We start from the raw sequence: 27,782 nt of genomic DNA, 5'->3' as shown, positions 1-27,782 counted from the left end.
ACACCACGGGACTACATCTCCCGGCAGGTCCCGCGCCTTCCCGTGCCGCGGACTGTAGGCGGGTAGGCGCGGGGCCTGCCGGGAGATGTAGTCCCGCGGCGGCTCCCGGCAGCCTCCGCGGCACGCCGGCGCGCGGGGTTTAAACCGGCGGCGGTTGCGGGGCAAGTGTAGCGCTGCTTGGGCGGGACGCGGTTCCGGTCCCCATCCCTGTGCCATGGACTCCCGCCTCTGCCGCAATGTCTACCCGGGCCTCGTCGTTAACATCCAGCGGAGCAACGGTGAGGGGTGGGGAGCGGGGAGGCTGCGGGGTCCTGGCGGTATGGAGCGGGTTGGGGCTCAATGCCGGCCTTTTCTAGGCATAATCCACAAGGCGACGGTGAAAGCGGTGAATGTGGAACAGTGCTCCGTGACGGTGGAGTGGTCCGAGGCTGGCGCCATCAAGGGCAAGGAGGTGAGTGGCAGCTGCCCGTGGCTCCTTCCTTCCCCAGGCGCTCCAACCCTCCCGGGCCCGGCGGGATGTGCCTCGGGGAGCCCCGGCCCGGCGGGGCCTCCACACGGGTGGGCCAGCCCAGCTCTGCCCCTCTCCACGATGGGCGCGCAACGCTTGTCCCGCGGTGCTGTGCGTAATTAAAGCCGTGAGACAGATGTGCTAAAATGAGACGTGAAAGACGCGGTGCCAAAGCTGTGCCTTTTGGAAGGAGCAAGGGGGTGTTGGAACTCTCGCTCACTTGATTGAATGTCCCAAAGGTCTTGTTTTCCAGCTCTGTCATCTTTCTGTGCTTTCAGAGGTTCCTTAAAATGTACCACTACTAAAGTACCATTTAAGAGGGCCGGATTTGATTTCCTGAATTTGTGCACTGACGTAAAATAGATACTCTGGTGAGATGGGATGAGAATTGGGGGGAGGTTGGGACATTAAAGGCTGATGTAGCTGGAATCCTGTCACTTAACAAAATCTGCTCTGTCACTGAGCAATCGTGCTTGTTGCCTTGCTGGGGTCTCTGGAAACGTGCACTCTGGAGTTCAGTGAAAATCTTAAAAGTTGCAATTAGCTGGTTCTTTGAAACAGAAGGTGTAGGTGTGCCTGCTGCGTTCAAATATAAAAAATGTGCAGATTCATACATAGTTACAGGATAAATTGCATGGATATGTTAGGATATTAAACCTTTATGAAGATGCTTCGCAAAGCAGTGATTTTCTTATATGCCTCTCTATGTTATATACATTGTGTATGTGCTTACACACTTAGATACTCTATTCTCCACGTACATGTTTCTGAGCTAATTCACTTTCCAATTAGCTTCTAACCAATTCCATATAAACCAAATTTTACAGATTGCTTCCCTAATGCTGGAAAGTGGTATCTTCACACTTTACTCAGGCTTGCCTACTAGGTTTTTTTCTCCTTTTATGGACTTGTATTTAAGTAATTTGAAAGTTAATTGAGAACTCAAGACCTTCCTGGAGTGGTGCTTGCATTGCCTCATTAGGCAAACTCCAGTTGCAGCTGCTGTGATACCAGAAATCTTGTGTACAGGTGCTTTCAACCTCTTTGGTGGGGAGAGGTTTGAAAAATGGAATGGAAAGTGAGTTGCTGTATTTGTGCTGAGTCTGCCTTTGGCTGCCTGCCCTATCCCTGCCTGTGCCAGGGTGCCCTGGTGAGGGCAGGATTATCATTTCACAAGAGGGTCAGTCAGAAGGTGATAGCTGGCTCCAGGTGCCATTGATTGCAATAGCAGGTGAAGATGCAGGTGAATTAAATTATGGATTAAATGCAGAGTCCTTCATTTCCCAAAATCTGAACAGCTCTTTGATGTTTATTTCTGTAAGCACAATCACACAAGTAAACACTTAATGCTCTCCTAGCACAGAAGTCACAGAGCTGCTGAGATTTACTAAGATTAGCAGTGAAAGATTAGAGCAGTGGATGCCAAATGGGCTTTGCCCATCTCTTCAGAAGTGCTCTATGGCACCTGCAGAGCTGTGTGGTGTTTGGCAGATGAGGGTAAATGGCTTAACTAACACATTTCACTGGCAGGTTTGGAAGTACTAGACTATTCAAGCAGAACAGGAGCTGAGCTACTGTCTTGCCCTTCCAGGCAATTTTAATGTAACATCTGTCAGGTGGTGGGTCAGGTTTGTTTTGCCTCTACGGAAAGTCACGATTAGAAAAAAAACATATGCTGAGTGGTAGCAGCAATATTCTACTCTGTAAAACTCTGCCTTTGTTCTTGTAGGTTGATATTAATGATGTGATAGCAATAAATCCTGAATTAACAGAACTACCTGCTGCTGATGTGAAAGAGAATGTTCCTTTGCAAGACAATGTAACAGTACAGGTAAGTGCTTTAAAATAATTTAGTCTCTCCTAAGGTACTAAAGTATCAACAGCATGGATATTTTTATATATTATACCCTCAATCTTAAAGTTTGAGGTGTCTAACTTGCCTTTTCTGTCTCATAGTTAGGCTTTGGTCAGAAATTCTTGTTGTATTATTGTTGCCCTGAGGAGCTGTGCTAGGTGTTTGCTGCTTACTCTGATTGCTTACAGTATTCATTGTTTTTCAGAAACAGAAGCGCAGAACAACCCTTTCAAAAATTCCTGCTCCACGGGAAGGTGAGGAAATGTGGGGGTTTTTATCCCTGTGGAACAGTGCTGGTCTTTCATAATATTCTGCTTTAGTGCATCACAGGGCTGCTCATTCAGTCACTGCTAACAAAGAGGATACCGTTTCATACCAATGTTTTGGACTCCTGTGGCCAGTGACTTTGCTGACAGGTTGCTGTCTTGTTCCTGAAAGCTGGGGTTTGTTGATGTGTTGCCCTTTTATGCAACACTGTTGCAGTTATTCTGTGCTTTAAATGTCAGCAGGCAGTTACTGCTGCAGTGAGTTTTACACTTACGGAGTTTTGCAAATGCCACAAACAACAGAAGTCAAGTGGCATTTATTAAGATTAAAGGTGTTGAGATGAGAGTGAAAAGGACAAGAAAGAAACAGTGGTGATGAATGGATGTCTCCATGCAATCTCCCTAGACAACAACTTGAGTGTTATGCTTGGAGATCTTTCAAACCAGGCAGCCAAAGTGCCAGCCGGTGTGTCCCCAGCTCAGAGATTGCATGTCAGTACAATGTGTTGAGCAAACCAGAAGAGAAGATAGAGCAGTCAGTGCGGGATTGCTAAGGAATTGTTCTTCCTGAAGTGTCAGGAGTTAAAAAATTCCCATGTTTTCTACTTCTTTTAGCTTATTAGTTAACTCTTTTTGGCTTTTTGAATTGCAAGTGGCAGCATTACAGGTCTATTTGTAATACACTGCGTGATGCTGAGGTTGAATGTTTATGAATTTAATCATTCTCTTAAAGTGCATAGTCAGCCAAAATCTGTGATTCTCCATGCAGCTGAACTGGTAACAAATCATCTGGGCTTGTCTGGCCTCTTCTGTTGCATGCAGTGCAAGACAGGGAAGTTGGTCCTAGAAGACAACAGTCCAAATTCCCTGGCATCAGAGAAGCAATAGTTCAAAAAGCTTAATGTGTAAAGAGCTGTTCTGTACTAGAGTATCCTGATTTTCCTTAAATTCAGAGAACTTCATAAATTTAGTGAACTGATAAGCAGAATAATGTGGTAAAGTCATGGCTGTCTATAGATAGTCAGTTAATGGAGCTGGATAGCCCGCTGGAAAAACAAAGGTTTGTTAATCCAGTCACTGATTGCTGGAAAGATGTCCTTGCAAAGGTCACAGCTCTCCTGAAGTATAGAATCTAATTGCAAGTCTGAAATACCTGTTGCCTCTCCTCCTGTCACAGTCCTATCCCTGAAGACCTGCTCGGAGCACAGGAGAGAAGCTGTGTTTTCAGTATTCCTGAAATAATTTCAGTTATACCCAGCTAAAGCCCAGGACTGTCAGAGAATATCTGTCCTGTTGCCAACCCTGCACTGCACTAATTAGAAAGCTAACATTGGCTTCAGACTTGCTCTTAGAGTAAACAAATTAAAGAAGATCAGGAGGTGTCTGCCTCCATCTGACTCAGAAAATGAGAGAAGCAGAAGTGTTGCTTTCAGAATTAAGAAATAGATATTGCCTCAATTCCACAAATTAATAGGAATTTTGGAGGGTGCTGAATACCCTCACATACCAGAATCACTCAAATCAGACCCATTTAGATGGAGTAAATCCTCCAGTTGATCTGCCTGACCAGGAGCACCGGCATTTACAGAAACTGCTTCTGTGTGTATGATGAGAACAGGTCTGGGCATGTGTGACAAGAGCAAATCGAATAAAAATGCCATTTTTGAGGATAATGAAACTGATGCTTTTTGTTTCTAAAATTGCAGCAGTCACACATAATGTCTCTGCACATGAGCAGAAGATTCCAGGTAAAGAGCTGACAGATAGGAGCACTGAATTTTGTGGGTATGGTTCTAAGGAATTTGATTTGAAATTGAAATGAACCCTTGGTCTCAAACAAATCTGGTTTCCTTTGAAATCATAGTGATTGATTTTGGATAATTCTGGTAATTGCTAGTCACGGCAGGTGAAGGGAGTTCTGGCTTTCATATCATGCTTTCTTTTCATAGAAAAGATTTGCTTTCTGGTTTGTTTTTCACAAATCTATTGAAGGGAGTGTTTCAATCCTTCCCTTAGGAAGCTTTGGGATAAACTTGGTCTCAGTGAAGGAAATACCTTGGCATGTAACAGTGGAGACTTGTCTACAAAAGGGACCTTTTTCAAAGATTTTCTGTCAAGACTATACAGAGTATTTTAGCTGAATTTCGTGTTATGGGTCTCCCAGTCCACTGTGTCCTGTGCACAGTCTGTGTGTGGGTGCCCTGATGGTGGGTGTCACTGTCACCATCAAAGAGTTAATTCACAAGTGTGAAGCTTCAGAGGATTTCCAAGTTCTCTGACTTGTAACTTCCTCCTTACTAAATAACAAGGTGCTGCAACTCCCTTATGTAAATCCTTAGTGATATCTGAAGGAAATTCACTGGAACTGCAAATCTGGAATGAATTATTTGCTTTTCTATAGTGGTGTATTTAATGATCACTTTTCACCCACTTGCATTGCTTTGTCCTGCACATTGTTAATGGAAAATGTCCTTTTAACTACACCTTGTTCCCCACTATTCTACACTTTGTGAGCACTCGATTAATTGCATGTGTTAAGTGTCCCTGGATTCTTGTTTCCAAAGCTGTGCGTGGCCGTTCCAGGATGTCTGCTATCACAGAATCTCAGTGCAGCCTCCAGGAAGAGGAGATGGTGGTAGATCCCTGTACTTCTCTGCAAGCCAGAAAATATTTGTCAGTTCCCGGTAAGTAGAGAAAAAACCCCAGTGAATTCTTACTGTGAAACAAGGTGCTTTATGTGGATTTAATTAGGCAAACTGCAAATCCTAGAGGGATGAGCAACCTGTACTCCTTTCTAGATAAAACGAGACACCTAGAGGTGTGCCACAATGCAAATATTCAGGGCTCCTACCTGAAGAGGTTTCCAAAGGACTTTGGAAACAATGTTGTGCATAATGATGTACTTTATTAGCCAGAGAGGATGTTGGGTGGATGTGGTATCTGCTTAATGGCATAGAGTGCTATTCATGGGGCTAGAGTGTGAAGAGAAGTGCCTTAATACTGCTGACAACATGCTCTGTAAATAACTGGTAGTAGTTTTACCTACACTGATTGAGTAAAACAAGAACTTGAAACCCCTTGAATTACGAAATTGTAGTTATTTATTTTACCAGGCTGCCCTATGAATAGCTGAGGGCATGCCTTGCATGTTAAGTTCTGTGAAAACATTGAAATAAGAGGCTTGATACTAAATTCTTGTCTAGTTGGTGAGACCTTCCTTTGCAACTTTGAATAAAAGTTTGTGAAAGGATTTAAAAGTTTACTTGCACACTTACCACAGGTTTTCAGCTGGTTCTCTCCTGATCCAAGAGTTGAGGAATGCCTGAGGCCTATGAGGCTTTACAAATTGCAGAATCATTCTTGATCTTTGAGATTTAATTATTGGTTTTGGTCTGGCTTCTTTCTGCAGCTGGCCGAACCAGGGCTAGCAGGCTGGGCTGTGTTCCAGAAGCCTCACTGCCAAGTGTAAATGGAAATACAGAGAATCATCTGCTTGCTGCTAGAACAAGCTCTTCAGGGAGCCCAGGTACCAGGGAGCAGTGGATAAGACTGAATCATCAGTCAGCAATGAATCAGTATGTGATTGCTGCCTTGTATACTCCGAGACTAAAGCTTTGAAAAGGTGACTTTGGCAGCAAGACTGAATATCTTGAGTATTTTTTAATTATGAATGTGTAATTCTGTTATAATGGTATTGCCTCAGAAGTGCTGCCTTTGCTTTGGAATTGTAGTGGAACTTCCAAGGCAGTTTGGTAGGTAAACCTGGATCGGGAAGGAAGTGCTGCAAAATTCATGACCATCCTTCTGAAGATGATTGTTTCCTGTACAAGTTAGTCTGTCAGCAACGTGGGAAAGTTGAAATATTTGTCTTGTGCTTTAAGACCTAGTATGAAAATTTAATCCAAGAAAATGTTTTCATTTTGCCTAGTTCGGAGAAGATCTAACATTGTGAAAGAGATGGAGAAAATGAAAAGCAAGAGAGAAGAAAAAAGAGCTCAAATCAGTGAAATCAGGATAAAACGAGCGCAGGTAAAATACTCTGCAATACACCTGAAAAGGGAAATTCTATAGGACAGTGGGCCACAGTAGTTGAAACTAAAACAAATGTACTTTGGACAGGCTTTGTTCTTATGAATTTGTACATAAGGATGGATCGATTCTAGTTTTAGAAAGTCATAAATCTTGTAAAATGCTTCTAGTTGCATACAACTGATTGCTTAGTAGGCTCTGAGGCTTTTTTTGCTGTAATGGATCGATTACCTTCACATCCATAGTTTTTCCCATGCAGGACTTTGACAGCAGCTGTCCAAACTGGGAGTTTGCACGTATGATCAAGGAATTCAGAGCAACTTTAAACTGCCAGCCAATATCTATAGATGATCCAGTAAGTAAACACTGAGGCTACTAATTGCAGCCTGTAGACAGACTTAATTTTCATTTGTCTTTGAGTGGTTGGTACATGGCTGCGTCTTGGAAATCCTCTCAGCATATTGTGAGCATGAGGCACCTGATGGAATGTGTGAGGTCACTTTCTTTCCCTGTCTATGGCTAAGCTGCCTTGCTTTACTTTGCATGTGTCACCAGTGAGGACCTTGCACTTCAACAATTACCATGTGATGATTTGTGAGCATCAGTATTTTTCAGAGTTTGTAGATGGCAGAACCATTGTTGTAGGTATAGGTAGAATTTAAAATGTTAATAATATAAGTAAGTCATATTAAGTGATCTTTAAACTAGATCAAAAACGGAGGAGCAAAATTAGAGGTCAAAAACTAGAAAAACCAGCCTTGGTCAGTATCTTCAGCAATTGAAAAATGCTACGTAGGAGGAGAAGAGCTTGTTGCTTTCTGCCTAACTCAATGGCACATGCACTTCCCAACTCACTTGATATGTAGCTATGCTGCACAAATAGCTAAACTTACTGTACCAGTAAAAAACTCCAGGTCAAAAAACCCTCCAAACTTCTGGGGTAAACAAAAGTATAAATCTGCCTGAATTTGACTGTAGTTGCAGTACTGATATCACAAATTTTTCTGGAAAGCTGACCAAGGTCTAAACTTTCTACTATTTCTGCTACAGAGTATTTGAGGCACTTTTATAGCATAGCAGCACTTCCACTTGATATGCTGGAGAATGCTACATAAAGGTCAATTATTTGTAGTGTTTCTTTTGCACTGAATGCACTTCCTTCATGAGTGGGTCTGATCAGTAGCAGAGGCAGCCCTGATCAGCATACAGAGATGTAGATGTGAGGGCGCACTGCATTGCTGTAATATGGAATAGGTGTGAGTGTAATTGGGAAATGATTACTGGCTTTCTTTTCTTATAGATCGAGGAACATAGAATTTGTGTCTGTGTGAGGAAACGCCCTCTAAACAGGCAAGGTGAGTAAACTGGCCAAGTATCTCGGTCTTGAAGCAGTTTGACACTGTTCATTCTTGTTAAAACTGGGGGTCTTTTCTGTCAACAGAACTTCAAAAAAAAGAATGTGATGTGGTTACTGTTCCGAGCAAGTGTGTGCTGATGGTGCATGAGCCAAAGCAGAAAGTGGACCTAACCAAATATCTTGAAACCCAAACCTTTAGATTTGACTTTTCATTTGATGAAACCTCTTCGAATGAAATGGTGTACAGGTAATGCTTGCTGTTCATTGGGAATGACTTTCAGATGAAAGCAGGGAGCTATGGGTAGATTGCATTCTGGCTTAAAGAAACTGTTACCTGAAACAAGTATTAAAATCCTTTTTGGAGGAAGCCAAAATGTCTTGTTTTTGTCATGGCCCTGCTGATTTCCTAAGGATTTGCCTTTTTTTTTTGTTAAAGAAACTGATGATAATGAAGTAGGGTGTGAAATGTTTCTCTTAGTTTTGTTTTTACCTTCTGAATATCCAGATTCACTGCCAGACCCCTTGTAGAGACCATCTTCGAAGGTGGGAAAGCGACATGCTTTGCATATGGCCAGACAGGCAGTGGCAAGACACATGTAAGTTTTTCTTCAAGGTCTCAAATTTTCTAACTTTAAAGCATTTTAAAAGTCCTTGATGTTGATCATAAGGCATTTGGATCTTGGGTTTATTGTCTTAAAGCTAATACTTTGTTAGATGTTAACTCCTTTTCTGTAGCTTTAGGAGGTTTCCTTTGAGAAGACCTTTCCTTGCGAGAATTGTACTAAAATCCCCCCATAACTGGCTTTTTAAAGACCTGGGATGTCCTGACATGTCAGTTTTAGTTGTGGCTATTCCTTGCCTCAAATGGCTGTTGCTTCTTAACTCCTGTCTGTAAAGTGGGGCTATTAGCCTATGTCAGAGACAAAGACTACTGCCTATCCTGTGTTTCGAGCTTGGAGGCATTCTAAATACTTCAGCAATTGTATAGGAATAAGCCTCTTGATGCACATAAATACTTAATTTGTGAAATGGGCAGATTAGTGCATTTGCTTCCTAACTACTCCTTCCAGTCTACCAGTTGCAGTTTCAAGAGATGTGAAAATTGTTTTCTGTCTCAAAGGTGATCTGCTCTAAATTTTCAACAGCTGTGTTATCTTTAATGGGCTTCTGGGAACCGTGGGGAAGGATCCTCACTGCTGCTTTAAAGTAATCAGAAAGTAGTTGCTGTTTTTCCGGTGTTAGAGCCAAGTTTTGGGCCTGGATCTCCAATCATTAGTGTTATGTAGTGAGCTGTAGAACTCTTCCAGTAATCCAGAAGGAAATTTGGAAGCTTATAAAAGTTTGACATTCCAAGGGTGCCTCTGTTGCACTGGAAAGAGCAGACAAACCCATTCATCTTGCAAGAATATAACTGTGAGGCACTAGAAACATAGATGATGAAGTTACCTTCTCTTCCCAATCCTAGGGCAGAACTAGTGCAAGGACAAGAGCTCTACATTGAGATTGGAGCATTACACATTAAAATCTGGCAAATTGAGAATGTCATGGGATTGTGCTGTATTTTAACTAATTGACTCTGTCTTGTCTAAAGGTGGTAGAGCAAGTCACTAGGATAGCACTAACTGAAACTCTTGTTGGGATTAAAGGTCTGTTTTAAATTTGCATTGTGATGTCACGTGTTAAATTTTGCAAGTAGCAGCAAAAAATGTTACTCAACCTATGTCCTAATAAATGAGGCTTTGTCTCTTCTGACCAGAGGTTGTTTGGTTGCACTGTGTCGTGTGTTTTCCTTGGAGGAGCACCTGCTTTGACTCTGCAGCCCACAGCCTTACAGGCATTTAGCTATTGCTTTGTGTAGTCCAGAGCTTCTTTATGAACTGATAGGGAAGCAGCAAACTAATTTTATCCTGAGTTGCACCGTGTTCTAATCATCTTGCTGACATCGGAACGTATCTGTGGTAACTTCCTAGCCTGTTCTTGGGACTGAGATCAGGTAAGCTGACGTGTTGGTACCACACCTGACCTCTGGCCTTTTCCCTTCACAGACTATGGGTGGAGACTTCTCTGGGAAAGTACAAAATGCCTCAAAGGGCATATATGCTTTTGCCTGTAAGTTGATTCTTCCATAGATACAAAAGTCAAGTTAGTGTTTGTTTTTCTTAAATAGATAAGATCTGTTTTTTTATGGTTATTTAAATTGTGTCCAGTAGCATAAAATATTTGTGTCTTTAGTAATCAGTGCTGGTGTTTCCAGGAGAGTATGGTTATTTTTTTATTGGTTTTACAAAACATTTTCCCTCCAACCTCTAAGTTTCTAGATCCACACTTTAACTCACCAAAAGAAAACTTTTTTTGAGGCAAGGAGATGACATGTTTTCCAGTTTGGCATTTGCTGAGCTGAACCATTTAATTTTGATTCTTTTGCTTTGCTTTTGTCTTAGACCAAGGATGGTATTTGGAAATACCTGACTTGAGTGTAAAACAACTCTACGCATTTCTGATATGAAACTTGTTATACAAAAGTATACAGCATTGTGGGATAGGAGAGATGGTCCCTGCAGGTCCTCCCAACCGGGGGGCACCAGAGGGACACGTTTGCTCAGAGAGACACTAGACGAGAATGAGCTTAGTGTGAAATCACAAGGCCTTTATAGGGTTCTGAGGGGAAGGTGCTGGAACTGGGACTGGATTGGGTAAGGACTTGAGTGGAAGGGAGGGCTTTAGGTGCCGACTAGCCAATAGAAAAATGGAGGGGCCATACCCAATAGAAACCCAGGGGTTGGGGACAGACAGGTGAACTAACCAACAGAAGAGGCGGCCACACCGCTGCAGGCGGTGCCAGCTACAGGAGGCAGAGCAGTGCTCTCCAGATCGTAGCCCAGCACTGAATTTCTTTTTTCTAGCATTTGTTTGCATGACTCTCATTCAGCTGCTAGACACTGCCTTATGGCTGTGCAATCTTTGAAAGTAGATCAAATAGCAACTGGAATGTGTTTTAAACTAGTTAACTTCTGCCTTTCTTCACTAGCACAAGATGTCTTCCTCCTCCTAAACCAGCCCAGGTACCGGAGTCAGAATCTGGAAGTCTACGTGACTTTCTTTGAAATATACAATGGAAAGGTAAGACTTTTTTTTAAATTATTTTTAAATCTTCACCTGACTTCTTTGGTATTTCATAAGTAGCTGAATCAAACTTCCTACTTTCTGTAGTTCTATTTATTCTGTTGCTTCTGGTGTGTTTGGGACTGAATTGGAAGGTTATGATTGATAAAGGTGCTGTTCTTATATAGCTTTGTATAAAGATAGCACAAAATATGTACAAGGAGACCTTGTTCAGATTTGCCTTAGTCTTGTTGCCTGAATATAGGTGTTTGACCTCTTGAATAAGAAGGCCAAGCTTCGAGTCCTGGAGGATGCCAAGCAGCAGGTCCAGGTTGTTGGTCTCCAAGAAAGACAAGTTGGCTGTGCTGAGGATGTCATCAGAATGATCACAATTGGCAGTGCCTGCAGGTTTGGTGCCTTGAAACTACTAAGAGTCATGTCTTGTTGTATCTCTGTCTAGAAAAAATACATGATATCTCTTGACGGTGCTTTCAGACTTAAACAGAAGCTTGTTTTTGCCAGTAACAAGCACTGAGCAATACCTCTGCATGAACTCCAGAAGATGGTTACTCAATAAAGGGCAGAAAGGATGGGTTCAGCTTGCCTGCCATAGAGAAAGCTGAAGCTCATTGTTCGTATGTTCTCATGTAACTCCAATGAGAGAAACTATTCATGTGAAGAGATGGCTGCCTTTGTGCTTTCTAGAAGTATCAGGAATACAAGTGGCTCCCTATGGGCTTGTAAGATCAAGGAACAGCAGGTGGCATCAACCACAGTTGCAGATGCTTTGGCTTAACTGCAGGCCAGATGAGCTATCCAGTGACAACAAAAATGCTGCATGTCATTCAGGGATCTTGTCTAAAGAATCTTTGAGAGAAGGTGCCAAGGGACAGCTGTAGGCTTGGCACATCATCCTGACAGGAAAGGCTGTGGTTGGGTCAACTCTGCCTCTGTACTGCTGTTTTTAATTGGGAGCTAAAACCTGTATTACCAAGTCTTACCTGTTTCAATTAAGCTGCAACTGCTGTGGAAACATTAGTAGGCAAATGAGAACTCCTTGCCTTCTGTACTGCACTGTGTGTGCAGATATGCATATCCTGAATGCTCATTCAGCATTCTGCTGCGCATCCTTTTTTGGCTGGCAATTCAGTCATGAACTTTTTTAACATTTCAGGCTACTGTGTTGCTTTAGGACCACTCCTTCCCTTTCCCCTGTCAGTAGGGATCCAGACAGGACAGTGAACCTGCCAACATTCTCAGGGAGTAAATTACAATGAAGGTCACAGGCAAGTTTAACTTTAAAGATGCCAGTCTGCCTTGCAGTGATGGGATAGGTGCAGCTGCACAGCAGAGGTGAAATGCCAAGCTAGCTTGGCTGGAGAAAGGGATTTACCATGATTGTAATGTGGTAGCACAGTTAATGCTGTTTAGTGGGGAGCTTGGCTGAGCTTACCGTATAAAATAGTAGATGCATTATGACATGTGGCTATGCTGAAGGTGTGACTTCCAGCTCCAAGTGCATGTGAGGCATTAGCATCAGAAAAGCATTCTGGTGTAGGCTGGCTGAGTTGAGCCAAGCAGCTTAAATCTCTACAACTGGGGTGAAGGTTCATATTTTTCACAGCAGTCCTGTGCCCTTGTATCTGAAGTAATTCATACAAACTTGAAGTATTAATGTGTGAGAGAAAACCTGGGAGGTTAAACAACTTAATTGAATGGCTGCAAGTCTTGTCTAGTACTGTGAGGACGCTGTTGTCTTCTGTGACAGTTCTAACACTTGTTTGCATCTTTGCTGTAGGACATCTGGGCAGACTTTTGCAAATGCTAGCTCTTCACGGTCACACGCCTGCTTCCAAATCATACTGCGCCAAAGAGGACAACTCATTGGCAAGTTTTCCTTAGTGGATTTGGCAGGAAATGAGAGAGGTGCAGACACATCTAGTGCTGATCGGCAGACACGAATGGAAGGTGCAGAAATCAATAAGAGCTTGCTGGCTTTGAAGGTGAGCTATAGCTCAGGGAGTAAAAAGTGATAATCCACGTATGAATTTTGTTCAGCTCTGAGGTTATATGTTCTTTCTTTTCAGTGCAAACAAAAAGAACAGCCAAAAAAATACTAGTTTCGTATGCAAGCAACCCTGAACATGGGGTATATTTCCATTTAGAATGTTTCCAGGAAAGCTGTGCAGACTTGCAGGCCAGACACTGGTACAGCTTCATTCAAGTTGTCTCTTCCCCTTCCCCCATGATGAACACACTTGCTGTCCTGTGACAAATACCTGGTGTATATTTTAAAGGCTGTGAAGAATTACAGAGCAGTAGATGTGACCTTTCTTCAGCCTGCTGGGTTTACCAGCAATTGGTGGTGGATAACTTGCAGAGGTGTTTGAGAAGAGATGCTGATACTGTATTCACAAGACTTGTCTTTTCTTAGGAGTGTATCCGAGCTTTAGGGCAGAACAAGTCTCACACCCCTTTTCGGGAGAGCAAGCTGACCCAGGTGCTAAGAGACTCTTTCATAGGAACAAACTCAAGGACCTGTATGGTGAGTATGCATGTCAAACACACTGCGTATGGATCATGCAATTTGACCAAATAGCTGCACACTCATCAAAATGATGGAATTTTGAAGTCAGAAAGCTTCAGATCTCTCTAAATAAAAAAGTCAGTTTCCTTGTGGAAACTTGCCTATGGTGACTGAGATAATAAATTGGTGAGTTATGCTTAGTTCCTATAGAAGCAGAGTTGCATAAGTCACTTTCATACAGTGAATCTGCAAGAGACCCTGGTGTGCTCTCAAAGGACTCTGCTTCCTGTGGAGGGGGAAGCACAGTGGGTGTACACAAAGCAAGTGAAAAGTTGGATACAGGGCTGCTGGCATGTCCTACAGAAGCTATAAAGAAAAATGGGCTTGACAGACTGTCTCACTTCTGACCCTTTGTCCTAAAATGTCCCAGCTGTGTAGTGAGATCTGTAGGAGCATTAGCATAAGCAAAAGTCAGATGTGAGATTCACTGAGGTTTCTGTTCTGTTTGCAGATAGCAATGATTTCTCCAGGCATGAATTCGTGTGAGTACACCTTAAACACACTGAGATACGCTGACAGGTAATGGCCTTTCAGACCTGGGGATTTTAAACTGGTTACAAAAGGTGTTTTGGATGCTTTTACTCTGACTTTTGGAATCTCAAGTTCTTTTGTAATGTCAACCAGGAAGTTGGTTGTTAGAAGCAAATTATCTTAGAGCTGTCATATGAAACTAACCTCTCTTTGTGAGACATAATAGAGATGGTGTAAAACCATGAATAATGTTTCCTTTCCTCAGAGCAGTCTCCTCTCATGCCAGACTTCAGACTACCCTGGTTCTTGTAGGGAGCTTACCCTGTCCTGAACTTTACTTTTGGTAGTACTTTGGGTCCCATCTGTAAGGGTGTGCTAAGAATATGTCATGAATGAGTGTTCAGGTCACTCAGAGAATCACTGGCAAAGGTAGCGGTAAAAGCAGGTTTAAAATTAAAGTGGAAGTACAACAGTTTGTTGGCAAGGTTCACTCTACTACTTACTAGGCAGTTAAAGCACATAAAGAAGAATTAGACTAAAATCAATCAATCTAAAAGTAAAATCAGCCTAAAAGGATCTACATGAACACTGGAGAATGGAAGAAGGGGTAAGGATGGGAAAAGGGTAAGGATAAAAAGGATTAAGGAAGACTCTTCTGCTGAGTCACAAGGTTCAGAGTGGACCCCCTTGCTAAACTTAGCCCTGGACCTGAACAATGGTTTAGGCCTAAAGGTTTTAACCACACTTAATCCATAGACTAATTTAAACAATTGAACAAAATATTCTATAGAATTTACTATAAGCACAACAGTAACTCACAGGCCTAACTTACATAACAAATTAATATACTTCAGAACCTAAGAAAGCAACCTTCCTAGTATATTTGGTATAGCATATTCACGTTCCATGCACTCAGACCTAAGGGACTATGTACAAGGTATATGTACAGGGTGGGGGCCTTTGGTCTGAACTGAAGTGATTGTGAGTGTGATTGCCAGAGTGGTTCCTGGATGATCAGACAGAAAAGTTTCCTTAATGCAAACATCTCTCAGGTTTCCCTCCCATAGTCTTTTGGAGTTTCTGCCCATGTGAGCTTGTTCTAGAGGTGGTAATGTGCAACATTTTAAGTGCAGTTGAATGTTTCTCGCTGAGCTCTGACTGATGGCAGTAGCTGCTTTGTGATGCTGTAGCTGAGAAACTGCCAGAAGAATTTGAATGACAGATTTTCTTGTTGCAGAGTGAAAGAGCTCAGCCCTCATGATGGAGGTAGTGACATGCAAAATCAGATGGAGACTGAGGAAACAGAGACCAGTAGAGAAGGCTCAGGTCTTCAATACAGTGTATGTGTGTGTAGTGGACTAAACAGAACTCAAAGCTGGGAACAACTTGCTGTTCTAACTTGGGCTGTTTCTTGCAGTTCTCCAAGGATGAGGAGGAAGATCTCTCTCCTGACATGTTCAATTATCGTGAGGCTATGACTCAAATTAGTGAACGTGAGGAGAAGGTTGTAGAACAGTTTAGAGAACTGAGACAGGTATGTGGAAATGGCAAGCCCAGTCCAGGCTGCCTTCTACGTGCTGACCACAGCTGAGCCAAGTGCTGCTGGGGAGGCTCTAGGCTGCAAGATCTGTACAGTGGTGTTACTTTTTCCTCACTGTCAACTTCTTCCTGTGGTTTCCTCCCCAACTGCTTAAACTGGGGCATTTCAGTGCTTTTTGGCCTTCTGGATCCTCTTCCTCTTCAACTAGCAACCTCTACTTGCTGCTAATGAGCACTGACTGCTCCTGGTCTGCAGAAGCTCAGCTCTGCTGATTGGAGTGCCAGATGGGAAGAAACTAAATGAATTTCCAGAAAGTTAGTTTCTCATTACTGTTATCCTTGTAAATATAGAGAATGACAACTGAACTTGACTACCTCTTGGGAATCACAGAGAAGCCAGACTATGACCTCGAGACCTTTGTGAGCAGAGCTAAGTACTTCATAGAGGACAGCTCAAGAAGTTTCCTCAGTGTCAGAGGTATGTTAGTGCCTGTCTCTGACTATCACTACCACTAAATCTTTTCCAAAGACCTGAAAGTAACACCAGCATACCTGTGGGAGGTTTGAGCACCCAGTCCTTTGGCATAGCTCTCACCTCTGCTGAGAGGGACAGCCGGACTGGGGGATTCCACTTCCAGGTCAGTCACCCTTATCACTTCTGTCTTCTTTACAGAAACACTGGATGCCCTGGGGGCTGCCATGCAACTGGAGGAGCAAGCCAGCAAGCAGATGAGAAGGCAGAGGCCTTAGTCATTACAGCAAAATCTGGTTCACAAGCAATCTTGCATGCACTTGTCTTGTGTTGCATGTCCATCAGTGGTTTATGTCATTCCTGTTTTAAATGTGGTAGAATGTTTACAGGTCATGTGTGCCCAAGGGCTGCCCAACATGGCAGTCTCTTTTTCCATGGCTTGTATCAGGGTACTCAAGCAAAGTGCTAAAATGCACTCACTGCAAGGGTTTGGGAGGAGTGCTGAGGGTCTGAGTATCTGTCTCAGAGATGTCTGGCATTTGGCCCTTTGCTAGTGACAGTGGTCTCCCCTAATGGAACTAAATACACATGTATAGTGCATAATCTTTCCAGATGTGCTTGAAACATTGCAAAGCTGTGGCAAGTTTTGCTTTTCTAGAAAGAAAATAGACTATGTGATTGTAAAAACCAATATTTTAAGAAGTTGAATAAATAAATGTTCTTGGATTTATTACCTTCTGTCCTATAAAATATATTTCTTGCTGATTTTGGTAAAGTCTAACAGCCCCTAAAGACTGGCTGGTTGTAGAGAGAGGCTGATTTCTCAGATGAAGTTTCTTCTTAAAGTCTTTATACCTGTAATGTTTACATAAAAATCACTCAAAATAAGTTGTCTCAATTTTAAGAGGCTGCTAGGTAGAACTTGCTTAACTTGGGGGAGGTCCCTATCCTCCTGTTCAGTGTGTGGGTCAGCTCTTATGATATCAGTATGTAGGAAGGGCCTTGTGAGACTCCTTTGTACCACTGGAGCTTATATAGGTTTTGAAGATAGCCACATATACTTCCCATTTTATGACACATAAGATACATAAAGATATTCAGCAACCCCCAAAATCTGTACTCAAGGCAGAAATGCAAAGCTGGGCCCTGGCTGAGGTGCAGCTGTACACACCCTGTCCTCTGGGAAAGAACAGGTTCAGGAGGACAGTTGTGAGGCATATGCTCTTTCCTATTTGTTCATCTCACTCCAGGGTTTGTCTTGGAAAGAACAAAAGAGCCCTGTGGCCTCTAGGTTTAGCAACACTGGATGCAGCTATGCAAACCACATCACAAAGGGATCCTTCTACCATTATTCTCTCTTTCGTTCGAGCCACCTTCTCCCTCTGAAAGTTAAGGGTGTAATTCCATTGGCAGTGTATCCAGCTCCACACACACCTTGTGTGGACTGCATCCTTGCCCTGTCTCTGGGGTTGATTATATTGGAGGCCAGTTTTTCAGCCTGGACTGGATCCATTTTTGTGTGCCAGATTTCAGGATGTGCCTGGAAAAGAGAGCAAAAGAGTTAGGATCAAGTGGACAAGTGGGGGTAGTCACAAACAGCTAAAGAGGGGGTACTTCAACCCATGCACAATCCTTGTCCACAGCTGTGGCACTTTGTGATCAGCAGTTTAGGTACTGGGAGCAGTGTGGGGCTGAGCATTCTGAAGGTTTCTGAAATGTCAAAGCTGATTGGATCTGGCCTCTACCTGCATCATACTAATATGGCACATCCAGAGTAAAAGGACTCATGCTCTACTGACCGGACAAAAGCAAGACAGTCCTGTTCTACTTCAGGTGTTATACTTTTGGATTACCCTGCCTTTCCCTGTCATTCTTGGGTGCAAGGAACAAAGTATTGCCCTTTCTTTGTTCTACCTTCCCTCCCTGAACTTAATATTGCTTACTAATCCATATATCTACCCCTGAAGCAAGAGACCTGATTCCCAGACCATCAGCCCCTACCCTGGATGGAGGAAGAAGCACACAACAATTGAGTCTGGGCCTCTTGGTCCAACCTCACTGGAAAGTGTTGAGTCCCTATCCAGCCCTAGAGGCACCAACAGACAGGAAGGAAAGTCCTAAAACAAACAAGAGTTTGGTTGTGCATATATTACCAATCATTTAATGCTTGGGCTTGCTGAGAGCCAATTGGTTAATGATTGGAGCTTCCTACTGTATATTAAAGTCTTTCATGTTTCTTGTGTGAGCAAGAAGAACCCAAGACTCAAATACCATCACTGTTACTTCTGGGTAGACTGGAAGACTCTCCATATATGTCTCCCTACCCACCAAGGCTTTTCTATCATCGCTTTTTGCAGGAAAGGTATTCTGACAGCACTATCTTGTGGACACTACAGGAAATTCATACTGAATTAACCAGTTCTAGCACAAATGGTTGACTTTCCTTAAGGATTCTACAGTCAGTCCTGGGCACTAGGTCTTCCACTGGGTGGCTGATGTTAAAAAACAGTATTTCACTGCTCTCTTGCTGCCAGCTAGATAGAGAATACAGTGCTTGTGAGCAATGCAGCCCTGTGCAGGAGATGTTGCTTCCAGGTGCAGCCTTAAAGGGTAACAGCACACAAATCCAGAACAGACTTCACATCTTCATATAAATAAAACAAAGTCAGCTCCAGTGTCAGTAGCAGAGACGGTCTGAGCGCTGCTACCTGCAGGCAGCAACTCTGCCCCGTTCCTGAATGCACCCACCTGTGAGCAGCTTAAGTGCTGGAGACTTGGCAGAGCTGGGTTCTCAGCCAGAGAGCAGTGCCAGAGGTGAATGCCCAGATTCCTCTCAGGGAGGAACATGTCCCAGTCCTTTTCCCACCTGTTATGGGTTTGGCCAGATGGGCCTAAATTTAGGTTTTAAAAGTTCAGCTAGGCCTGGGAATTGTCAGCTGACTTGAGCTGGACTGAGCTAGCTAACAGCTGACTTCTGGCCAATGATATTGTATTCCATACCATATTGCATCATCTCAAAAGGGGTAAGAGCTGGTGTGTGGGTGTGGCTTGGGCAGTTGCTTCACAGCTGTGATGCCAGCAAGACACTGCTGTCCCAGGAGGGATGGGGAGGCCCAAGCCCAGAGCACCGGCTTAACATCATGTTATCTGAGGGAAGTAAAATGTTTGTTCTTAGCTTTTCTCTCTGCTTAAGTCTGTCTCTGAAGAACCAACTTCTCTAGAATGATTTGTAGTTAAAATGGTAGAATTTGTGTTTACTGGGAAGTGGGAAGTTATTTCTTGTTATACATAACTTGTGTGTGTGTTATATTGTAGTATCCTCTTAATTTTCTCTTTTCTGTATAAATACATGTAGTTAGTTTCAGCATAGATGTGGCTTTGGAAGTTTTTTTTCCCTCTCTCCTTTTCCCCTTAGCTGGTTGGGTGGAGGAGGGACCCTTTTCACCCTGTCCTGGACAGCTGGTGTTTTGCCAGCTCAACCCAGGACACCACCCAAATGGAAACCACTTCTCTAAGATCCCTTTCATGGTCCGATAGATTCTGCTCCAGTGCCTCACCCACTGACTTTTGTGACAGCCAGGGTGAGCCCTGCAGAAGCAGATGAAGGAGGAGGACCCTGAGAAAAACACTCCTCGGGTCACAGCCAGCTGTGTAGTTGGGAACCGTTGGTGAGCTCTTCTAACCTTTGGCAGCCTCGTTGCTGCAGGTAAATACTTTCCTTCTGGTGGGTCAGTGACGAACCAGGACCTGAGCAGGGTGGGCTAGACCTGGAGGACCATAAGGATCTTCAGCAGCTGGATGGCCGGGGACCCTAGTAACACTTTAACTCGCGTTCTCTGTGTTTTATAAAGGGATGCAATAGCAGGCATCATTAATCAATATGTGAACGTGTCAGACTACCCACACTCATACCACCTACTACATTGTCTTTCTCTGTCTTTTACCAATAAAAAGTCAGCTCCACCAAAATGGAGCTTCAAAAAATTATTCGACACTCGTACTTATTCCTCTCCACGGAAATCTTTAGTAAAAGGCGAAAGATTTATACGATCTGAAGAGAAACCAGAGTATAATGACCTACCCTTCTCCAACACTGGCGCCGACTGTCCCATGCCCCAGCACTCAGGGTGACACTCGCCCGCCCGGCTCTCCCGGCCCGCGCCCCCGGCCCGGCCCGGCCCGGCCCGGCTGACACGCCGAGCAGCCCCGACAGCCCGAGGGGGAACAACGGCCGCAGATCCGGACACCGGCGGGACCGCGGGGCACCCTGGGTATGCAAATCAGCCCCTCTAACGAGGAGGCGCTAATGAGGAGCCGGCAGCAGCGGCGGCGGCGCGGGCGGGCAGAACGGAACGGTGCGGGTGAGCTCTACGGATGCCCGCCCCAAGTCCGAAACAGGTCTTCTCCCCACGGTAGGAAACGCAAGGGACCGGTACTTTCCGCAGTCCGCTTTTTAACTTTGTGACACATCACCTTCAATACACTGCACACGTATGTAAAAGTTTTTTTGATTCTTTCTGTCTTTCACCAGAGAAGGATTAGCTCCATTACAGTGAAACTTTTTAAAATTCATAAGCACTCGTATTTGTTCCTCTCCACGGAAATCTTTAGTAAAAGGCGAAAGATTTAAACGATCTGAAGAGAAACCAGAGTATACCATTCAAACTCCCTCATGCATGTACCCTCTCGACCCCTGTTCCCCGCCGGTTCCACACCCAAGCCAGCCCGAGCCCCTCGGCCGCTCAGAGGGGCGGCTCCCGGCGGGGCCATCCCAGCGCTGCCCGCACTGCGCCCCGGGTGTGCTCCTCGCACCTTGCCGAGGAGGCGGCGCGGCCCGGCCAGGCGCGGTGCTGCCTGCGCTGCCGCCGGTGAGCGGCGGGGCAGTCGCGGTCAGCGAGCGGGAGCGGATAGGGATCCCGGAGGACATGGCTCTGGTCACAACGTTTCCTCGGATAACGCTGCGCAGAGGCGGAAAATGTGCTCCAGGAGAGGCCACCGTACGGCCCTGACACGGACTGGAGCTCGGAGCGTGTTGCCGTCGGGTCCAGCGCCCGGCGCTGAACTCTTCAGCGACGACTGGGATCCTTCGGGATCCCCGAGTCGCGCCAACAGCGCCGGAGCAGCAGCCCGGGTGGGGCTGCAGCGGCCAGGACAGGAGGGCAGGTCTCCAGCTGGCCGCTTCTCCCGGAGCCCAAACCGCGGGCATACAGCATCTCCGCTGCATCGTCCGAACCGGGAGATGGGGCCGCCGGAGCCCCGCTCGGCCGCTGGTGCATCGGCTGCCATCGTAGATCTTATTTAATGTTCAATTCATGAATCTGTCTTTGACCAAAACAGGGTTAGCTCCACCGAAATGGAGCCTCAAAAAATTTCACGACACTCGTAGTTGTTCCTCTCCACGGAAATCTTTAGTAAAAGGCGAAAGATTTATACGATCTGAAGAGAAACCAGAGTATACCAGCCCTTCTCTTTCGTGCAGCTACCCACCCTTAGCTGACTCTCTATGGGACAGGGAGACCCGCGCGGTTTTCCGCAGTTCAACTGTCCGTCTCCCCGGCCGATTCCCCCGACAGACACACGGCCTGGCCCTGCACGGAGCCACCCCCGGTGAGCGGCAGTGCCGAACATCTTTACCGGGGGCTGCCGTACGGGCGCGCGGTGCACCCTGGGCATGCAAATGAAGCCAACAGTAACTACGCGGCCGCAGCTCAGCGGGATCGCGGTCCCGGAGACACCCGGGTCGCGGTCCCGGGTCGAGATCTCCTGCGCCTGCCCTTCTGCCCCGCCACACTTGCTCAGGCCACCCCCACCTACGGCCTTCCACAGACCCTCCAGGGTGGGTAGACTGATCCTACCTTCGTACTGGACCTCGAGGTGCACAGAGCATCGCATGCACAGCACAGGCGCCACGAGTGTGCAGGGCACCTCTCCCACCACATCCTGTGGGGAAGGGCAGACTGACGGACAGTCTTCACACAGCTCTCCAGGCAGTTTTCTTCAAGGCTGCCCAGTGCAGCCCCAATGCCAGGGAAACAGGCACAGCTCCTGCCTGGGCAGGAAGGAGAGACACAGATGCTAACACTTCCGTTGCCACCAGCAAGGCTCACTACCCACCTGTGCAACCCTGAGCATCAGCAGAGCCTGATGGAGAGATACACAGCACCACAGCCCTGAGGCCTTGGTAGACTTTGCTCTGGCACTTGGGATTGCCGTGGCCTGAAGAGTCCAACAGAAGATGTATGTGTTCTTGACCCTTTGCTGAGTTGGAAGCAGGAGAGAACTTGGCGAGGGCTCGTACCCCTATGCAAGAGACACCAGCTCATGTGCCTGGATGAGTCTGAGTCACTCAGCTGTTTCACTGCCACACTGAGAACCCAGTACCACATCCCACTTAGAGTGTGGCTCAAAGAGCCAGGAAAAAAATTCTCTACCTTTGTCAGGAGCCACACCATCAAATGGAAGACCAGTTGGCAAACTTCTTAGCTGAAGTAGGTGGCCAAAGAAGGCTCTTCTGCAGGTGTTTGCAGAAGCAGAGTCTGGCACTGGCATGCCAGCAGAGCTGCTAAGGATCCTGCTGCTTTGTCTCTCTCGGGGGAAGCTGTGACAGCATGTATCACTCCAAAGCCTCTGACAACATCTTCCAACTACAGAACTAACAGGGTTTGGCTTCCACTGTCCACCAAAAAAAAAAAAAGAAAAAAGCCATTGTAATTCTCTTTCACAGATACAAGTTGCAAAGCCCTCCCATCCCAGAGGAGAACTCTGGGAAAGTTTGCAGAAGGTGAATGCTGCAGGTAAGAATAGAAAATGGTTTGCGGTTTTAACAGAAAGAATTGCAAACAGCAGGGCAGCGATACTGTGCCAAGATGACTGTGAAGAAAGTGAGCTTGTTAAAAAATGAGAGGGGATGAAATGCAAGCACTCAACAATAGCTGAGACTTGGAACTCCTTCCAGCCAGACCAGTGCTGTGGTAATCTGCCATCCGCAGGTGGAGGGGAGGGAGTGGGTCAGCACAGCAAGCAGCCCCAGGGGCCAGAGGTCAGGCAGAACATCCTCACCTGAATTTGGACAATTCCTAAATAGATGGATGTTCTGCCTACCATAGCTTTCACAAATGACCTCTTTATACTCCTTACCAGTGTCTGTGGTGCGTGACAGCAGCTTTATAGACTCCCTTTTGTCCTTCCAGGTGGTTCAGACCCTATTTCCAAGGGAATCAAGTCATCTCCGATGTCCCAGAATTTAGTAAGGTGTTGCAGCTTCAAGGATAGGCAGGACAAAGCCCGAACTGTCTCCTGCCTTGGAGCCCATCTTCCTCTGCCAGCATCCTGCGCTCCTGGGAGCCATCACCTCCTGCTTTGCTGCAGCAGGTGGAAGTCTGAACTGGGCACTGTCTCTGCAAGAGAGCATGGACCTTCTTCTCACAGGCAGGCAGAGGCAGCATGTTCATCCCAATGCAAGAAAAACACTAATTCTAGGTTCCTGAGAGACAGGTTACATGGCTTTCCCTCCAGTTTCAGCTTTAAATAGCCAGGTTGTTTTTCAAACTTGCAGAACATGGCTGGATATGGATGTCTCCATGCAGACCTTGTTCTTTAAACTGATTTTTGGTAGAGAACTTGTCCCTCCTCTATCTCACTAGCACAGGCCACCTCCAGCTGTCGGAGGAAACAGATGCCATCCTGAGCCATACTGTTAGGTGAGCCAGAAACAGGCTTGCTCCCTAGGAGAACTCCAGCTCCACATCTGGTTCTGCCTTGTTTTTAATGAAGCTGTCCAGGATGCAGCTTTGAGCAACTTTGTTGGCACTATCCCATTCCTGCAAGGAACCCATGAGCTTCCTGATGGCTTTGTGCTCTTTGACAGAAGTCAGGATCTCTTCTTCCTGAAGAAAAACAAGAAAGGGTTTAGAAAAGGGCTGTGAAGGTAGAGAAAGGCCATAGTAAGGAATTACCACCAAATCACATTTTCAGTCTCTGGCAAATAATGTATGTATGGCTCGGCTTTGTGAATGAAGATTTGGGAAGGGCTCTACCCACATGGGTGTGTCCTTCGAGCCTGCGCAGTGGACATTTTAGGTCAGGCACAGCGTGTGCAAAACTGACCCCACCTTTCACTCTTAAGGTTCATCTGCCACGGCTGAGCGAGCTTGGACAGTGCCAGGGAAGTCCTCAGGACCAGAACCTACAGCCCCCAGTATTGCCAGGAGGGCTCCCATCCAAGTCCTAACTGGGGCTGACCCTGCTGAGGATTGGATGTCAGGGAGGCATTTAACTGCCTCTGGCAAATAATATTGAAGCACTTACTAACCATTAATTTTATCTCATTTTCCCTTATACTCATTTCATAGGTAGAAAAACTGAGGCAAAAGGAGAGTTCCTGGTGTATCTGAAGCTGTATAATGAATCTATGACAGACTTGAGATTGTTTTCCAGGGCAGGTGGTATCACTACAGGAGCTTTCTTCTCTGCTCTGTTAATAAAGTCATTTTGATGTTTCCCATTACCCCAGTCCTGCTTTCTCACTAGCCTCATGATATGAACACTGCATCTCATGTCTGACCTGCCAGGGAATAAATAGGATAAAATGAGAGCAGAAATAGGTATGGATTTATGTGGAGTGACAGGGTCAAGGGGGCTATAAATGCCTGTTAGCACAGCAGTGCAGCCCTAACTCACGTGCTGGAGTGACAGTCACCTGGAGTGGGCCCACATCCACCCCAGGAATATGTGCCTGGCTTTTGTAGTGGCAGAGTGCTTTGACACCCTTTGGAGTGACAGCCATTTGCTCTGTTTTTTTCCTATCTAATTTACTAGGCATGTGTTTAAACAATCTAAGAAAAGCTGAAATGTTGAGCTATAGGCAAGTAGAAAAGCTCCAGAAACGTCCTGTGTCTGCACTTCTATCCCTTCACATAGGTGTTAAATAAAGTAATCCACATTTTGCCAAGTTTCTCTGGCACACTTTTGGCTCACTATGATATCCCCTGTTCCAGCCTGACAAATGGGAAGGTGCATTTAGTGGGGAGATGAAATGTCATGGATTTAGCTCTCCATTTGCCCAGATAGGTGGCAGTCCAGTGCTGTGTATGCCTTTGGCTGGAGGACACTGACCTGTCTCAAGAAGTTAAACACCAGGATCCCTGTCCATACACAGGTGCAGAAAGAGGGATAAGATTGTAACCAGCTGCATTAACACAGGTGCCTTGTCCTCCACCAAACTGTATCACCATGCCTCAGGATAATAAAGGAGCTCTCACCTTGTCTAATGCACTTCTTGGACTTCCTGCCTAAGAACAGCACAATTTGAGGTTTTATTTAATTGTGATTTAAGAGAAAAAAAGCTAAAATTACATAAAATCTTTTGGTTTCAGAATAAGAAGTTTCTTTCAATGTAATACAAATCACCAGGATTACCAATTTCCTATCTACGAAGTTCTTAAGTCCTTTCTCCTAGAATCCGGAGCAAAATTCCAAAGCAGTTCCAGAATATCCCCAAGATACTTGCTCAAAAGTAACTTCCTACTCCTATTACCTAAGCCAGACTAAAAATAACAACTAAGAGGTGAACATGTATCTCAGTGCCTGCAAACAAACAAACAGTCTTTAAAAAGCTGGCTAAGGAACAATATTTGAGAATTAAAATGACATGAAATTTCATTTGTGAATTAACAGTCTGGGCTCTGTAAGGAGTGTGTGTCCTTGGCAGGGCATTTTCAGGATCTCCTTTGCGGGGAAACAGGTTTAAAATAAATCCATTTTCCCAAAATAGTTGTGATTGAAAATGTTATTAGCCATAACAAATGTTAGTGCTGACAGGAGAATGGCCTGTTAGGGCCTCTGCTGAAACAGTCAAGTGAAAGTCATATTTCACATTATTGCAAGCATTTTCCTGTGATTTACAGAATATTTGTGAAACATTTCTTCCAAGGCATATGATTGAGAGAACAGCTCATGTGTAGGGGGAATCTGTATTTCACAAACACTCTTTGCATGAAATTTACAGTCCCATAAAGTGCTCCTCTGTCCTCAACAGAGATCTAGTTAAAAGAACTTTACAGTCTGAAACATCCCAAAATTGATTCTAAATTAATGTTTCCATATTTATGTTTAAGGTGCTGGTGGTGTAATGCTATCCCATTTTTATTATAAAGCTGCAGTACCCCTCACACTCTTCAGAAATACCAGCACCAGCCTTTGGACGTGAGGATTTTAGTGATGCAAAGGGCTCACCTATGAATCAATGGCAAAAAAAAGAGAAGTTTGAAACAATGATGACATGGGCCTTTGGAGGATACAGTGGTTACCCTGTCTGCTATAATAACAGCATCTGCTGACACTGTAGTTTTTAAGCCAACATTGCAACGTACCCTGAAAATGTACATTAATATTTTTATTATGATCATTTTACATATGGGAGCATACAGACACAGGGAAGTTAAATGACTTGCCTGTGTCATTTGTCAGTGCTAGCATCAGTGTATAACTCCTGTTTGTTGGCTTCAAACTCTGCTCTCAAGAGTGCTGGGCTGCCACCCAGTCCACTGGACCTAATAATCAAAACAAGGCTGGGGCAGGGCAGGGCTTTATTCCTGCCAAGTTAAACACCAGTGATTTAGGAACTGGCCCTGGCAGCTCAGCAGTTCTTTACATCCAGAGTGCTGCTAAGTCATCAGATTGAGATCAAAAGGCAGGCTGGTGCTGTGTCAGCCTCAGCCGAGTGTGAGCTGCCTGCAACTGATAGCCTTGGACTCGTGGAAAGCCAGCGTGGCACTGATTTGGTGTTACCTTTGCATCTTGCAACATCAAGGTTGTACCCAGCCTCAAGCAGAACTTACAGCTTCTGTTCCCTAACAGGTTTCACCCTCTCCTGACACACCTCAAGTTCCTCACTACCCCGCTCGTGCACAGTGCACCTTCCTCAGTGCCCCCCAATGTACCCAGCCCTTACCAACCCACAGCCCCGCTGGCCCCTCGCTCACCATCTGTCCTGCCTCCCAGCCCCACCGCGAATGCAGCCGCAGCCCCAAGCCCAGCCTTGCAAGTGCCTCATCCCAGGCTCTGCATCCATCCCAGCCCCTGTCCTGCCCGATCCACTGGAGTCCCAGCATTCCCTGTCCCAGCCCAACCACAGGCCCTATGCTTCCCTACACCTTAAACCCCACCCCGGGCCCTACAGTCCCTCACACGCTCCCTGACCGCCATGCCCAGCCCCTGTGCCGCCCCTCCTGACCCGAACGCCCTAGCTTAGGACCACAGCAGCGCTCAGCCCCCACGCCTGCTCTGTCCCCCAGCCCCGCTGTCTGGGATCCCCCATGAGGCCCAACCATGTCCCTCATCCCGGCCTCGCAGCCCCACAGCGCGGCCCCGCCCCGGCCTCGCTCCCCGGGGGGCGGGTACCCGCAGAATGACTGACATGCGCCCGGACCAATCGCTGCCCGCCGCTGCCCCCGCGGCCCAATGGGAGCTCGGAGGGCGGGGCGCCGGGCCGGTGCTACGGGCGCGTTGCTAAGGAAGTGAGAGGCGGAGCGGGGGCGTGGCTAGTGCGGAGGCGGGGCGGACAATTTCCTTTCCCATTGGCTGCGGGAAGGGGGTG

General features: G+C 45.6%; 2 protein-coding genes and 3 non-coding genes across 8 annotated transcripts; 1 reads left to right on the top strand and 4 right to left on the bottom strand.

Annotated features, from left to right (window-relative positions):
- The first annotated feature begins 150 nt into the window (after positions 1–150).
- Positions 151–16,914, top strand: KIF2C (kinesin family member 2C). 4 transcript variants are annotated; one of them, XM_071565255.1, is made up of 22 exons: positions 151–278; positions 357–451; positions 2,238–2,339; positions 2,569–2,617; positions 4,336–4,377; positions 5,194–5,313; positions 6,039–6,155; positions 6,558–6,658; positions 6,918–7,013; positions 7,959–8,013; positions 8,100–8,262; positions 8,521–8,611; positions 10,061–10,124; positions 11,044–11,135; positions 11,383–11,525; positions 12,916–13,120; positions 13,552–13,662; positions 14,156–14,223; positions 15,413–15,515; positions 15,593–15,709; positions 16,066–16,192; positions 16,388–16,914. In XM_071565255.1, the coding sequence occupies exons 1-22, from the start codon at positions 215–217 to the stop codon at positions 16,462–16,464; spliced, it is 2,202 nt and encodes a 733-aa protein (XP_071421356.1). In that variant the 5' UTR covers positions 151–214; the 3' UTR covers positions 16,465–16,914. The 4 variants fall into 4 exon arrangements, with proteins under 4 accessions (XP_071421356.1, XP_071421357.1, XP_071421358.1 ...); XM_071565256.1 differs by lacking the exon at positions 4,336–4,377; XM_071565257.1 differs by lacking the exon at positions 6,039–6,155.
- ARMH1 (armadillo like helical domain containing 1) lies at positions 16,814–27,042 on the bottom strand. The gene is given in 10 exon segments (XM_071564602.1): positions 16,814–17,726; positions 20,268–20,453; positions 20,974–21,144; positions 21,188–21,479; positions 21,562–21,622; positions 22,042–22,167; positions 22,301–22,486; positions 23,487–23,583; positions 23,827–24,072; positions 26,975–27,042. Coding segments are annotated over 10 exon segments (1,575 nt in total). The 5' UTR covers positions 26,993–27,042; the 3' UTR covers positions 16,814–17,534.
- Positions 20,143–20,257, bottom strand: LOC139676690 (U5 spliceosomal RNA). The gene has a single exon (XR_011698698.1). It is a non-coding gene; the product is annotated as a U5 spliceosomal RNA (small nuclear RNA).
- Positions 20,727–20,841, bottom strand: LOC139676691 (U5 spliceosomal RNA). The gene has a single exon (XR_011698699.1). It is a non-coding gene; the product is annotated as a U5 spliceosomal RNA (small nuclear RNA).
- On the bottom strand, positions 21,528–21,642 carry LOC139676687 (U5 spliceosomal RNA). The gene has a single exon (XR_011698695.1). It is a non-coding gene; the product is annotated as a U5 spliceosomal RNA (small nuclear RNA).
- Positions 27,043–27,782: the final 740 nt, after the last annotated feature.

Source organism: Pithys albifrons, chromosome 10, assembly GCF_047495875.1.
Source record: "Pithys albifrons albifrons isolate INPA30051 chromosome 10, PitAlb_v1, whole genome shotgun sequence".
NCBI classification, from domain to species: domain Eukaryota; kingdom Metazoa; phylum Chordata; class Aves; order Passeriformes; family Thamnophilidae; genus Pithys; species Pithys albifrons.
Note: the sequence above shows the minus strand (reverse complement) of the source record. Positions and strands in the feature narration are given on the sequence as shown.

Excerpts from the sequence above, each read along its gene's own strand:
- KIF2C (XM_071565255.1), top strand. The coding sequence starts at position 215 with ATGGACTCCCGCCTCTGCCGCAATGTCTACCCGGGCCTCGTCGTTAAC. Across the intron at positions 452-2,237 it reads GCGCCATCAAGGGCAAGGAG|GTTGATATTAATGATGTGAT; the intron begins GTGAGTGGCAGC and ends TTGTTCTTGTAG. Across the intron at positions 2,340-2,568 it reads AAGACAATGTAACAGTACAG|AAACAGAAGCGCAGAACAAC; the intron begins GTAAGTGCTTTA and ends ATTGTTTTTCAG.